General features: G+C 36.5%; 1 protein-coding gene across 1 annotated transcript in view; it reads left to right on the top strand.

Annotated features, from left to right (window-relative positions):
- The window catches only part of ABCA12 (ATP binding cassette subfamily A member 12), a 291,771-nt gene that overhangs the window by 250,378 nt on the left and 25,530 nt on the right, over nt 1-15,863 (top strand). The window contains exons 34-42 of the mRNA XM_078450550.2: nt 43-203; nt 1,565-1,801; nt 2,313-2,463; nt 5,237-5,489; nt 6,136-6,222; nt 7,015-7,108; nt 9,969-10,096; nt 12,110-12,197; nt 15,050-15,155. Coding sequence (XP_078306676.2) covers nt 43-203; nt 1,565-1,801; nt 2,313-2,463; nt 5,237-5,489; nt 6,136-6,222; nt 7,015-7,108; nt 9,969-10,096; nt 12,110-12,197; nt 15,050-15,155 — 1,305 coding nt within the window. The remainder of the gene's footprint in view (nt 1-42; nt 204-1,564; nt 1,802-2,312; nt 2,464-5,236; nt 5,490-6,135; nt 6,223-7,014; nt 7,109-9,968; nt 10,097-12,109; nt 12,198-15,049; nt 15,156-15,863) is intronic.

The raw sequence follows: 15,863 nt of genomic DNA on the forward strand, positions 1-15,863 counted from the left end.
CTTCATTTTTCATTCTCGGTTGTTCTTCTCTGTATTTTCAAGCCAGAACAATCATTCTGTCCACGCACCACTTGGACGAAGCTGAAGTGCTGAGTGACCGCATAGCCTTCCTGGAGCAGGGCGGGCTGCGCTGCTGTGGGTCACCATTTTACCTCAAGGAAGCGTTTGGGGACGGGTATCACCTCACGCTCACTAAGAAAAAGGTTTGTAAGAGAGAAAGTGTACCTCATGACAGGGGCATGAATTACTATTTTTTGTGAAATGGAGGCAGAATCTCTCCAATTTTATTAACTGCTAAAATTCATCATTAATATGTTAGTTTCACACTTCTCAAACCCATGGAAGCATCAGAACACCTGAAGACCTTGATTAAACCCACATATCTGGCCTCACCCCAAGAGTCTCTGATTCAGTAGGTCTAGGATGGGGTTCTAGAACTGACTACCTTTATAACAAGGGTCCACATGATGTGGATGCCACTGGTCCGGGATCACACAGGGAACCGGGATACTTGGTCAAAAAGGATCTACATCCTAAGTTTGCTCATATGGAGGATCAGCCTTTTAGTTTCCCTAGCATTTTAGCCTGTAGGGCTAAAAATTAGATTTTTTGCATTAAAGCAAATAAAGAGAATATGTAGTTGTGTATTCACTTTCTGATCAGTACCCCTCAAGTGGCAGTGTAAAGACTAACTCAAGCCAAAGGTGCTTTTACATCTTTGAAGGACAGCAGTGGCGACTAAGGATCCCTGGACCACCTAAAATATCGTATGATTATCAATTCTGTGCAAGATGTGTATGCTGTTAGGTAGGCTTTGACTACCACCATTTATTTTACATCTGATCATCCTAATGTGACTTCCAAATGAAAAGCAATGTATTGTTACATTCATTAATTCATTAAGAAATGTATGTATTAGGTATGTAATATTAGGTATATAATACCTGAGATTACAGAACTGATGATATTAACATCTCTACCCTCATAGAGTTTATATTCTGATAGAGTATGGGGGATTCGATGATAGTGTTGTTAAGTGTGTTATTAAGTCTCTTAGCAGGTGGCGAATGCTAGGGTAGAAATAAAGCACAGGAGGGGGGATGGGAATGCTGAGCAGTGCCCTTTTAAGTAGGGTAGGAAGAGAAGGGGCTCTGAGAAGATGACAGTTGAGCCAAGAGTTGGGACTTGGGAGAGAAGGAGCCATGTCACTATCTCAGGGCAAAAGAACAACTATTGGGAAGGCCCTGAGGAGGGTGTGCCTGAGTTCGAAACACTCTGACAACACAGAGAGGCTGCTGTGGCTGGAGCAGAGCAGGTAAGAGCGAGGTAGTAGGCAGGGAGGCTAAAGAAGGGACAGGGGGAGGCGGGAGAATGGAGCCAATAAAATAGTGACTTATAGAGCACGCTAGGGACCCCTGTGGGACAGGAAACACCAGAGGAGGGATGTGTCATCTGACTCAGGTCTGAATGTCTTGAAAGAATCTCACCACCCTCTGATTAGGGCCCTTGGGCATCAGTACAGTGTAAAGACGAAGGAGTGTTCAACTTCTGTTTTTGTATCTAGACTCCAAATCTAAGTGCAAATACAACATGCGACACAATGGCTGTGACAGCAATGATCCGATCACACCTCCCTGAAGCCTACCTCAAGGAGGACATCGGCGGAGAGCTTGTGTATGTGCTTCCTCCATTTAGCACCAAAGTCTCAGGGGCCTATCTGTCACTCCTGAGGGCGCTGGACAATGGCATGGGTGACCTGAACATCGGGTGCTACGGCATCTCAGACACCACCGTGGAAGAGGTACATTTCTTTTTTTCTTAAGGCTGATATAACTTGCTGTTCCCTTAAATACACACAGTTCTTTAAAAAGAGAAAATATTTTAAAATAAACATTTTACAAAATCAGAAAATCTTAAAACTATCTCAATACCATTTTTATGTAAGACTGACTTTTGAAAACAGACCTGTTTTCTACCCAATTAGAGAGCATGTATCTTTTATATACCGAAATGTTTACTTAGAGGAATGAAGGGGATGAGTGAAATCGGGGAAGGGGTGGTTAAGAGATATAAACTTCCAGATATAAAATAAATAAGTCAGGGAGATGAAAAGTACAACATAGGGAATATAGTCAATAATGTTATAATAACATATGGTAAAAAAAAATGTTCATTTAAAGTCACTATAAAAATATTTGCTTATGATCACACTTGTCTCAATGTGATAAAAATTTAAAATCAAAATTGAGCTTAGAGACTAGAAAGGGCATGCATGTTTTATGTTAATGAAGTTTTCTGGCTTCTCTTTCTAGGTCTTTCTGAATTTGACTAAAGAGTCACAAAAAGATAGAGATATGAGTCTTGAGCACTTAACACAAAAGAAAATTGGAAATTCCAGTACCAACGGCATCTCAACTCCCGACGATTTATCTGTGAGCAGCAGCAGTTTCACAGACAGAGATGGTATAAATCTAATGTGTATATTTTGCTTAATTCCAGTAAATGACATAAATGAGAAAAATCATAGGATAAAAGTCAGCTTCAGATTTTCTTTCTAAATTCAGAATAAAGAAGGACACCTGGGTGGCTCAGTCGGTTAAGCATCCGACTTCGGCTCAGGTCATGATCTCACGGCTTGTGGATTTGAGCCCCACATCGGGCTCTGTGCTGACAGCTCAGAGCCTGAAGCCTGCTTCAGATTCTATGTGTCCCTCTCTCTCTGCCCCTCCCCTGCTTGTGCTTACGTCTCTCTTTTCTCTCTCTCTCAAAAAAGTAGACATTAAAAAAATCAGAATAAAAAAGTAAGCTTTATTTTTTTAATCTCCCAAGTATTTATTAAACAAAATCAAGTTCTCAAAATGTTTTGAAGAACGTGAAAGAACTTCCTCATTAGCATGGTGGTATGTATTCCTTACACCCACAAGAAGTCAATTTTTTTAATGAGTATTTTTTTTAATTAATTAATTTATTTTGAGAGAGAGAGTGCGAGCAGGAGATGGGCAGAGAAAGGGGAAGAGAGAGAATCCCAAGCAGGCTCCATATTGTCAGTGCAGAGCGCAATGTGGGACTCGATATCGCGAACAGTGAGAGCATGACCTGAGCTGAAATCAAAAGTTGGATACTGATGGGGTCACCCAGTCGCCTCCCTGGTAGTCGTTTTTAACATGTAATTTACTACAGTTTCAGATTTGTGTTTAACAGATTAAAATCCTTCCTGTAATTGGTGCTGTCCAACAATGGACAAAGTTACCTTGCAAGGTAGCTGACTCACCAACAGACATATTCAGCAGAAGACTCATCAAAAAAAAAAAAAATGCTAAAAAAAGAGGCATCATTCTTTATGGGACCTTATTGGAAAATATGTCTAATCTTCCCCTTCTGTGAACAATTCAGGCTCTGAGAAAATGCTTTTGGGGGGAGGGTTTCAGATTTGATGAAGTTGGACTCAGTACCTAAGAACCTATAGTGATAGGTTGTCCCCCTCAATTCTTCACACAAGATACATTTCAGAAATCGTGTTTCTTGATAGGACTTTGAGGAATTGGGCTCCTTTGAAAATAACTTTTCTCCTCTCTTATTCTTTTTCTGACAGTTAATTTATGCCTTTGGAAACACTATTTACTTAAGGAAGCAGATAGTAAAATGATCTATAAATTATGGAATAGTCATTTCAACAGTTTGCTTAACTTGGAAAAAATCTCTAGGAACAGAACTTTTAATTAAACATTTGCCTGACTATAAAATTTAGAGAAGATCTTCTCTGATGTTTGCATAGTTCTGGAACTTGGGAGTCTCATTTGTCCTCTGCCATATTCCTCATTTATCATCTTTTGGGGAATATAATTGTCAAGCCCATGGCATTGAGGACTTTGATTAGAAAGTGGTCATCTGCTTCAGGAAGTAAATGTTATGTATTTGCCTCTGCATTTGTCTCATAATTTGAAACTACTCTTCAGTCAAAATGTTTCCCTCATTGACATTATCTTTTAGAAAGCACATTTGCTCCATTTGATACACCTGTAACTCATCCACATGTAATTTCTCAAGAAACAGAAAAGCATACTAATTAACTTAAAATATTCAGCTCCTTCTACAATTCCCCTTTGCAGAGATATGAGTTTGCATTTAAACTTGTTCACTCTGTTTAATTGGAATTCATTTTAAATTAAGCAGCTTTGTATTTTTCCTTATCAGCTAAATGAAGATCATGATTTTTTGTGCTGCATAATTTGTGATGGAGAATTAAAAATATCCACAGAGTTGACGGTCATCTTATCACATGTAGAGGAGTGCTTGGCATCAGGCCCTTGGAGAGAATGTTATATTTTTAGAGGGGGCTGTGGAATTATCAGTTGTAAGAGCACAATTGAGGGGACAACAGTTTATAGCCTCTACAGCTGCTCTTAATTCATTATCAGAAACCATGGAATTTTTCTCCACACCTGAAGAACATTTCAGGGGTGGGAGGTGGGGGTTGTAAACATCTTTTTCCAATGAGTTCTTTTTTGTGACACTAGTGGTAAAAATGGAGTTTTGAAATGGCAGATAGAATCAGTCCAGATTTCTAAAGAGAAGGTAATGAATATTTGAACTAGAATCATACTTTTGAAGAGAATGTTTCCCTTTTCCCAAGTTTAAGGTGAATTCTTTGGACCTCACATTGGAATGCAAGCCAAGAAACTTACAATCACTAAATTACCCACAGTAGGAGTGAGTTTTTAGACTAGGCAGCTGTTTTGGCTTCTGCTTATCTTTTTTTAAAACTGAAGTTATACATTGTATTAGTTTATGTCATATGAGTTTTAGGTGTCGGTTTCTGGGTTTCTGTTTATCTTATTGGAATTCAGTCTCTTGATAGAAGCTACCTTTTGAGTCTTAGTATAATTAGCAGTACATACCGAGAAAACATTGTGACTTTGGAGATTAGGGACACTATTCATTTATAAAATTGTAAATATCTCACTTTGACATGTAAAACTACTATGGGTGTAACTAATCTTTTAGTGTATAGTGATTTGTAATTCACAAAGCTTTTTTATGTATGGCTCTATGACTTGGAGAGGCTCAGGCCCAAGGTTGAAAAACAAAGAGCTGAACCTCAAATCAGAACCTTCGAAATATAAGCTTTTCATATCACATCACATTATACCATCCATCCATGATTTTTGAAGTTACTCTATTACTTGATTTATCGGGATTACCCAGAACCATATCAAATCTCTCTCTCTCTAATCAGACAAAATCCTGACAAGAGGTGAAAGGTTGAATGGTTTTGATCTGTTACTGAAGAAGATCATGGCGATACTCATTAAGAGGTTCCACCATACCCGCAGAAACTGGAAAGGTCTCATTGCTCAGGTTATTCTCCCCATCGTCTTTGTAACCACTGCCATGGGCCTTGGCACACTGAGAAATTCCAGCAACAGTTATCCAGAGATCCACATCTCCCCATCTCTCTACGGTACCTCTGAACAGACAGCCTTCTATGCGTAAGTTTCTTGCTTCCAAAATGTTTCCCCAGTGCCTGCGGAGGCCTCAGTGTACCTCAGTGAATGCATGAAATGCTGAAGAATAAAGAATTATGAGGCACTGTACCTGATTCTGCCAAAGGAATGGACAACTTGATTTATAGCAACATGACACTTCTGTTGCCAACAGATAACTTTAAGAGCTTTTGTGTTTGTCTAAAAATAAAGTTATAGTATGTCTTTATTTTTAATGCCTAGACTTTCATCAAGAAAGCCTGGTTAGGTGTGGCTTCCCAATCTGTTGTTATATAGAGCAAATAACTTTTTTTTTTCAGCCTCACAAGTATTGGATAGTAATTTTTTTTCAGCCTCACAAATATTGGATAGTAATGTAAGAACCCTGTATAATATAATATTACATATATACAATAGGTGATCACTAAATGCATATAATGATTAGGAGAATAACAAGGCAGCCAAATAGAGCCATGTGCTTATTTTTTTCCCATGATACTTTTTTTTCCCCCTGCTACTGAGTCTTTCTTGGATTTTTAAGAAAACTGTCCTTTGGACAGCATATTTTATTTTCCAAATTATTCATAAGCATGACTTTAATATGGAAGACTAGTGGAGTATCAAGGATTTGTTTCTATCCTTTATATCATAGGAATTCTCACCCAAGCACAAAGGCACTGGTCTCAGCAATGTGGAGTTTCCCTGGCATCGACAATATGTGTTTGAACATCAGTGATCCGTAAGTGGTTCTTGTTTTTTTTTTTTGCTTTTTTGTTTTTGACACTCAAGTTGTGTGCGTACATGTGCATGCATGTGTATGCGCACACACGCACGTGTGTGTGTGTGTATACAAGTGGGTGTGTGTTGTATGCTGGAGAAGGGCAGCAGCCTGAGAGAAATCTGTATTTAACAGATTTTAGTTCATTCCGTAGCTATGCTATGCTGTAACAGTGAACAGTAGGTGCTTTCTAACCTAAAAAGTTTCTTCCTGTGCATATTTTTGTTTAACAAACAACCCTGTGAATTATTAATCCATTTTTAAGATGAAGAAACTGAGACTCATATGGACTGAGATACTTGTCTAAAAATATCTAGACGGTAAGTTGTGCAGCTAAAGCTGGGATGCAAGTCTTCTGACTCTGTTTTTGCACTAGGTAGTATTGCTTATTCAAAATTCCAAGATAATACACAACGCATGTAAACCTGACATTGGTATATTCTTTTGCTAAGGTTGGAGAACAGGATGAATGAGCAGAGAAGAAAGGGGTCAAAAAGCCCCATCCTGCCTCATTAAGACAATTCAATGAGCTTTGGTTTCAACACTGTTCAATCAATAAGTGCTGTCTCTAATCCCTCACAAAATGTCAAATCACTTGAAAATGGTAGCGTAATGTATATTTGAGTTATGAAAAACCAGTAAACTGTACCTAAGACTACACATCTGAATTTAATACCCAATACTCGCTTATATACTCATACATAAATATGAGAACACACACATACCTCGCTTTAATATCATTTTTACTTGCAGAAGGTGCTTAACGAGAGGCAGTCTAGGAAAATGGAACACCAGTGGGGAGCCGATCACTAATTTTGGTGTTTGCTCCTGTTCAGAAAATATCCAGGTAAGATGGAATTTCATTTCAGTGAAGTAGGAGAAAGAAAGGAATAAATATTGAAACTTGAAAGATCTATCCAGGTTGCCAAAGAGTCAGTATAATTTCATTTTATGGAAGCTAGTAGCTCAGAGATGTGGAGCGGGGCAGCTCAAAAATATTGCCTTTGAACTTCAGGTCACTGTTTTAAATCCATCTCAGAACAAATTTCCAAAGGCAGGTAATTCGACGACAGTCTTTGTGGAAACCAACTAAAAATGAAATTTTGGTCTCAGTTCAGTTCTAACCGGAAAGCTCTATGTTTCAGACAACAAAGCCAACCATAACTGCCATATCTAAAAACACAGTGAGACTGTTTGGTGGTTAGCTGGCAAGTCAGTAATGTGTAAATCCAGAACAGAACTCCATTTCTAAGGAGCACCTCCAGCCTGCAAGAAAAACCCATGTCCTGAAAGAAACAGAAAAGATTATCCAACCATCCCTTACCCCGTCTGTATTTTATAGATACACACCTTCCTTTTCTAAGCCTGTCAAGTCAACATACTTTTAAGAAAACCAAATTCGCTGGGGAAATGAAACATTGTGGAAGAGAAGAAGTCACTGTTCATTTCTGAGAGTGACTATGTTGTCAACTTACTTTCCCATAGGAACGGAATCTAGCAATGTTTTAATAGTGTCACATGATTCAACCCTACATTGTTTGTACAATATTTTAGAATGAAACTGTTTTCTGTAAACACAACCTATTTTTGTGTTTGCATGCAAGAGAGTTACAGTAAGAGCTGGGATCCCACAAGCATCTTTTGGAATCCTTGCATATTTCAATATCAGTCTTACCCAGTACTCAAAGAGTTTCCTAATCCCTCATGTAATCTAGTTAATTTCTGAAAATTCCTCATGTATTTTCTTTAGTTCACAGTAAGAGTCAACTAACTTAGTATTTAAAATTGGAATACAGATAAATTTCGTTAATCAAAGGAAAAGAGAGAGAGAGAGAGTCAAAGCAAGAAAGAGACTTTTTAATGATAGAACAATCTGATGGTTATCAGAGGGAGTGGGGTGGGGGGATGGGTGAAATTAAGGAGTGCACTTGTGATGAGCACAGGGTGGCGTATGGAACTGTCGAATCACTATATTGTACACTGAAACTATTATAACACTGTATTTTAACTAACTGGAATTAAAATAGAAACTTAAAAAAATAAAAATAAATAAATCACCAAATACATATATGTATTATATATAAATATTTTATACATATAAATGTACAGTATACTATATATATATATATATATATATATATATAAAATGTGTGACAGTACCTACAAATACTGAAGATATATGATCCTATGGGATCAGCAATTCCATTTCTGTTATATACCCATCAGAAGTGTGAATACGTTCACCAAGAGGCATATACTAGAATATTCATAGCAATACTATTTGTAATAGCTACTCAGATTCCCACCAACAGTAGAGTGGATAAATCAAATGTAATCTGTCTTCACGCTGGAATTCTGTATACAGCAAAATGAGAATGATTAATCTACAACTACACACATCAAATGGAGGATGCTCACAAATGAATGATGAGTGGAAAAAGCCAAATACAAGAGAATATATATAATACAATTCCATTTATATAAAGTACAAAAACATGCAAAACTCTTCTGTGCTTGTTACTTTGGGAGTGGTAGTTGTTCTGTTTCCTGATCTGGTTTCTGGTTACATGGTTGTGTTCCGTTTGTCAAAATGTATCAAGCAGTGTACTTATATGCGCTTTTCTGTACATACAATTCAACAAAAGATAAAAGCTAAAAAACTACATTGCATACATAAGTGTGTCTCTAATTATTTGCGGAACAAGTAGCGTTCTAGAAATGTGATGTTCAAGTTGATCCGACCTGACGTAAGGTGAAAGTCAGCATTTATTTTTTAGAGCAATCTGCACCTCGATGTTCTCAGGGCACACTTGTGGTCCAAGCCTCAGGCTCTGGGACATCGTGTGAAGGGATGGAAGGAAAAATTGGAAAAGTGCTAGGCTTCTCTGGCTTTATGTCAGAGAAGCATGGGAAGCTTCAGTGGAAAGTAAGTGGTCAGGAAGTGCAGAAAGCTAATACACATACAAGTAAGTGGTTAAAACTAAGCTCTGAGGTTAGTTAATAGTGATGTACCAATACATTTAATTTTGACAAATGTATGATAGTAATTTAAGATGCTAACAATGGGGAAAACTGGGTGAAGGGTATACAGAGACTCTCTGTATTAAATTTTAAATATATCTATGTGTGTCTATAGACATATATAAGCACATTTGCAATATATATAAACTTTATTTTGGAATAATTTTACATTTACATATGTAAAGAATAGATTTAGATTTATTTAAAATTAAGTTGTGTAGATTTAGATATATGTAAACTTGAACTTTTATACCAAGGTTTGTACCTTCAAAACAATACAACACACACTTTCATCCACTGCTGTCACCTGAGAACTTATGTCTGTCTGTTAATGTTTTCTTTTCAATTCAGAGCAAATGTTTTTTTGCTTTCCCGTAAATCATTGAGTGAATTTTAAGTCATCTTAGAGTTTAATCAAACTTGTCAGTACAGTGAAAAGAAAATCACACGTTGGTTAACTTGTATTCTTTTTGGCTTCAAGTGAGTCGTAAACCTATGCATGTGCTCCACTATTTGGTCTAATTTCTTGGCATGGGAAGATGTCTTCCTCTTCAAAGCTCTTCAGAGTCAGAAGACGGTCTTATCAGACTCTACCTGTTGCAATAATAGACAAATCATGAGACCAAACCTTCTTGATATTGTCTATTTGATTTGCAAAGAACTTAATTTTTAACTTTATTTTTCAGGAGTGTCCTAAATTTAATTATTCTCCACCTCATAGAAGAACTTACTCTTCTCAAATAATTTACAACCTCACTGGACACCGCTTGGAAAATTATCTAATATCAACTGCTAATGAATTTATGCAAAAAAGGTAAAAATACTCTGTTTATGACATTTAATTTAGCCTGTCTTGCTTTCAAATTTTAATGGTAACTGCTTCTTGAACTTGAGACAATACATGAAAATTTCTATTGATTATTTACCCGGTTAAAGTCTCTATTTTATCTAAATAATCTTATGTATTAAACCTTTAAAAAAATTTTTCAGTTCCCTCAAATTAAGACTCATTTGAGGAAATTGAAAAGCTTTGTTTTTTAACAAAAGTGTATTGTTAAACTTGTACATTTTTTTTTCCCTTGAAGCAATAACGTTATTGACTAGATTATGCCAATTTGGACAATTTTAAGGCATAGTTTTAGGTGACAATTGGCCTTATTTACAATATGAATATCTCAGATTTAGATTATGATATCTGTGTGTGGATAAAATGTGTCCATATGTGACAAGGCCACAGGCCTTGTACCTAAGCCACCTAAACATTTGCTATGGATGTAAGGTTGGTAGGCTTCTATTTGGGGTACTGTGGATGGACCTGGAAGACACTATGCTAAGTGAAATAAGCCAGACACAGAAAGGCAAATACTGCATGATCCCACCTATATGTGGGAACTGAAATAGTCAACTCACAGAAGCAGAGAGTAGAATGGTGGTTGCCAGGGTCTGGGAATCAGGGAACATGGGGAAATGTTGGTCAAGGGCTACAAAGTTTCAGTCATGCAAGAGATTCTGGAGAGCTAATCTACAGCAATGTGACTGTAGTTAACAATACAGTATTGTAGACTTGAAATGTGCTAAAAGGATAGATCTTCAGAGTTGTCACTACACACACACCCACACACACACACGTGCATGCATGCTCATACAAAAAGAAAACGGTAACTATATGAGGTGATGGATATTTTAATCAGCTTGATTGTGGTGATTATTTCACAGTGTATACACATATCAAACCATCAAGTTGTACAGCCGAATATATACAATTTTTATTTGTCAGTTGTACCTCAGATAAAGTTGGGTCATGGGGAGTTGGTCATCTTGTAATAGCTATATAGTTTTCTCCTTTCCTTCATCTCTTCCGTCTTTTATTTCTCAATGTACATAACTGACTGATGTTCACTGTAAAATAATTACAAACTACATATACGCAGAAAGAAAAAGGAATCTCTCTATATCCACGTATAACCACTATTGATTGTATATCCTCCAGACATTTTCTAGACACAGATACCTGTAAATATTTTCAATTATAAGCATTATTATTATAAGCAGGCATTTTATTATAAACAAACATTTCTAAAACCTGCTTTTTAAAAAATAAGGAATATACTGCCATGTTCTTTGTGTGTCAAAAGTATAGCTCTGTAGATCACATTTAGGATGATAGTCACAAGATTAGTCTAGTGTGACTAATTTATTTAACTCAACCATATTTAACTCAACCATAATTTGGGATATTTAATCTGTTCTTAAAATTACTGCTTGGTTTTTTAAGTCCACTTTTTATTTTCAAGAGACTATGAACTGACAAGCACCAGGCAATTATATAGGCACGATTCACCTTCAAATACCCAAGAAGAGAAAAAGTATATCACCAGGGGACAAACCAGGGGGGAAAGTTTGGAGAATAAAAGAAATGAAGCCATTTGAAAAAAGATGAGAACTGATCTAATATCACCTTAGTGATAAATTACTTCTTTAAAAAGGAATGTTAAGGGCAAAAATACTATAATTTTTGAGATGGTGCATGATCCAGGTAAGTTGGCAGAATTGGTTAGATTATATATCACTTATTTTCAGAATGATTAGTCCACATTTGCAATTGCTTAAAATGACTTTTTACTTCTAGTTACAGTGTCTACCTTAGACTAAAATATAATAAAAGATCAATAAAAAAGTAAAATATTTGTCAGGCAGTATTTATTTCATGCTATAAATGTGTTCCTAATGGAAAGAAAACATTGAGCCTTTAGTTAAACATTTTAGATCTATGTATAAATGTTTTCTCCATTAAAACAAATATAAGTTTTGTTATTCTTATATATAGGTATGGAGGTTGGAGTTTTGGGTTGCCTTTGACTAAAGACCTTCGTTTTGATATAACAGCAGTTCCTGCCAATAGAACACTTGCTAAGGTAAATTATGACCTTCCCTCTGGGATGTCATACAAGTGAGAATGTGAACTTGAAATGCTCAAGCATTTTGATGAAGTAAAAATAAAACATGAGTGCAATCAATTTGAGAAGCGTTTGGCATAATGCTTTCCCCATAGCACTGGGGTTCCAGTCCTGTGTATTTACCCCAGGGAAACTTGGATACACAAGTACCGGGATACACATACAAAAATTTACAAAATAGTGTTTCTTACATTAGCTGAAACAGAACCCGAAATGTCCGTATACAGCAGAATAAATGAATTGTTGTATCATTCAGTAGAACTTTCAGGAGGTGCCTGGGTGGCTCAGTCGGTTAAGCATCCAACTCTTGGTTTCAGCTCAGGTCATGGTCTCACGGTTTCTGAGTTTGAGCCCTGCATCAGGCTCCATGCTGACAGCTCGAACCTTCTTGGGATACTCTCTCTCTCCCTCTCTCTCTGCTCCTCCCCCGTTTGTTCTTTCTCTCTCTCTCTCAAAAAACAAACAAAACAAAAAAACAAAGAATTTTCAGCAGTGAAATGAGCTTAGTTCCATAAGTAGGTAAATATCCCAAACATTATTAATAAGCAAAAGAACACTTAACTATCATTGCATTTACTATAAACTTTAAGAGTAGGCAAAACTCGGGGCTCCTGGGTGGCTCAGTCAGTTAAGTGTCCGACTTCAGCTCAGGTCATGATCTCACAATTTACAAGTTCGAGTCCCGCATCGGGCTCTGTGCTGACAGCTCAGAACCTGGAGCCTGGTTTAGATTCAGTGTCTCCCTCTCTGTCTGCCCCTCCCCTGCTCATCCTCTGTTTCTCTCTCTCTCAAAAATAAATAAACATTAAAAAAAAATAAAAAGAGTAAGGCAAAACTCAATCATATTGTTTAGAGAGACTATTGTGATTTTGATTTTGAAGAACACAGAATTCCGGAGATGTTCTGGATACTGGCAATTTTTGTTTCTTTTTTAAAAATTACTTTAAAGTTTATTCTGGGGGGGGGGAGGAGAGAGAGAGAGAATCCCAGGCATGCTCGACACCATCAGTGCAGAGCCCAACGTGGGGCTCAAACTCACAAACCATGAGATCATGACCTGAGCCAAAGTTGGAAGCTTAACCAACTGAGCCACCCCCACCCAGGCATCTCCAGTTTTTCTCTCTTAACCTGAGTGATTGTTCAATGGTTGTACTCCTTTCATCATTTTTTGCTAAACTGAACATTAATGTCTTATGCGTTTTTCTTTACATATATATTATATGTGTTTATCCTTGTTTCTTTTTTTTTTAATGTTATTGAAAAAGAGAGACAGAGCACGAGGAGGGGAGGGGCAGAGAGAGAGGGAGACACAGAATCCAAAGCAGGCCCAAGGCTCTGAGCTGTCAACACAGAGACAGACGCGGGGCTCAAACTGGTGAACTGCAAGATCATGACCTGAGCTGAAGTTGAATGCTTTACCAACTGAGCCACCCACACACCCCTATCCTTGTTTCTTAAAGAGCATGGAAACTTAACGGAATTTGATGAAGACAAATAATCCTGTAGGCTTTATTATTATTATTATTATTATTATTATCATCATCATCTAGATCATATCTATGCTTTCAAACAAACTAGGGTCACAGAATCACACACAGAAGATCTACGGTAGTCTTAGGAATTTTAAATTGTCCTTCACACATTTCTCATTTGGTAGTAAGAGACATATATAGACTTGGGGGAGGTGGAGAAACTAATATTATTATGTTATATATATATATATATATATGTATATGTGATATATATGTGATATATATATATGTGATATATATATATGTGATATATATATGTGATATATATGTGATATATATATATATGTGATATATATATGTGATATATGTATATGTGATATATATATGTGAGATATATATATATATATATATACACACACACACACACACACACACACACACACACACACACATATAAATAACTGTGATAAGCCCAACACTAGTATCATCTGGTGCACAAACTACCTGATCACATCCTCACAACATTTCTATGAGATATTATGGAGCCTGTTTTAGCCGATTTTCATAAAAGGTCATATAGAAAGTAGACAGTAGTGTTGGAGATTTGAATGCCCTCTCTCTGCCATTTGTTCCTTTTCTTCCTCTCTCCACACACAAAGTAAACATTCTTGCATAAACAAAGAGTTCTAATAACCAATAATTTCTCTCTAAGTTAGATTTGTAATTTTAAATTATCAACTGGGTCTCTTGAATTGAGGCACACCAGTATTTTAAATCCCTCTGTTTTTGACACAGAAGGTAAAGTAACTCTCCTCCCTGTGCCTTGCAACTAAGAATAGAAAGTTAGTGTGGGAATTTCAAGGTTATCATTCTTGTTGCTAAGGACACAATGTTTGTCTTTGTATTTAATTTCTTTCTACATCCTTGCCTAGACATTATTTTATATTATTATTATTATTATTATTATTATTATTATTGAGTATGCTTTAGCTCTAGTCCCAGAGTCACTACAGACCAGCCACAGAGATGGAGATAATAACGATTTCTTCAGTTTATTTCAAGCTTTGCCTATGCAGAAGATACAGAATAACTAATAACGTGGTGCTATCATACAGAAAAAAAACCTGTTTTCTCAATCTCTGTCCATCTCTAAATTGGAAATGTAGAGGTCTGTGGTCAGCACTCTGGGGAATGGTTCTAATCTTCGAAGATAAAATAACTCATTGGGAAATTGTTGGTCTTATTTTAAATATAAATTCTGTGAGCTGTCAGATGTAAAGGCAGCCTAATTTATTTAAGCACCATACTGATCTTGCCTCCCTTTTTGGAATTGAACAGGTATGGTATGATCCAGAAGGCTATCACTCACTTCCAGCTTACCTCAACAGCTTGAATAATTTCCTCCTGCGGGTTAATATGTCAACATATGATGCTGCCCGACATGGTAAAGTTACTTACACAGAAGCTTCTTGTATTGCAACTTTTGCCTCTCTCCATATAAAAATGCATATAAGATTCCGTTTCCTCCAGGTATTTTATGGTATCTAAGTCACAGATCTTTAAAAGGAGTCTGAAAGTAGTAACTACCACCAGATGGAACATTCTAGATAATTTCCTTAACTTTGGGTTAATTTAGTTTCCTCATTTATCAAATCAGGATAATAAAGCTTACTTCATGCTTATTTCTGGTCTCACATCTAGTAGCTATTACTCACAAGAAAACATTTTATTACTATTTACTTGTATATAGGCTAAGAATTAAAAATAATTAATGTTGATAAATCTAAAGATGAAGCCAAAACTTTTAAACTAAGAAGTTCTACACCTGATCATTAATTGAGCACTTACCCTATAATATATGCTTTATATGAAAAATTGCTAATCCTTACCAGTAGCCTTTCAGAATGAATATTTTTGTTCTCTGTTACTATTTTCTAGAGCCCAGACATGGAATTTGAACCCAAGTCTGTCTGAGTCCTGCCCCTTCAGTTTTCTAATACTTTTCGGTACTCAGCCAGATCTATTGCAGTTGGATTTCCCAAGAGGCATCCACGTGGTTTTCAAAACAGGATTTGGGGTTTTAAAAAGACTGATTTATTTTTTCTAATTCAATTACTGTCAGTCAAATCATTTTATCATCTTAAGCCTTGCT

This window comes from Panthera onca, chromosome C1 (assembly GCF_046562875.1).
Source record: "Panthera onca isolate mPanOnc1 chromosome C1, mPanOnc1 haplotype 2, whole genome shotgun sequence".
In the NCBI taxonomy this organism is placed as follows: Eukaryota; Metazoa; Chordata; class Mammalia; order Carnivora; family Felidae; genus Panthera; species Panthera onca.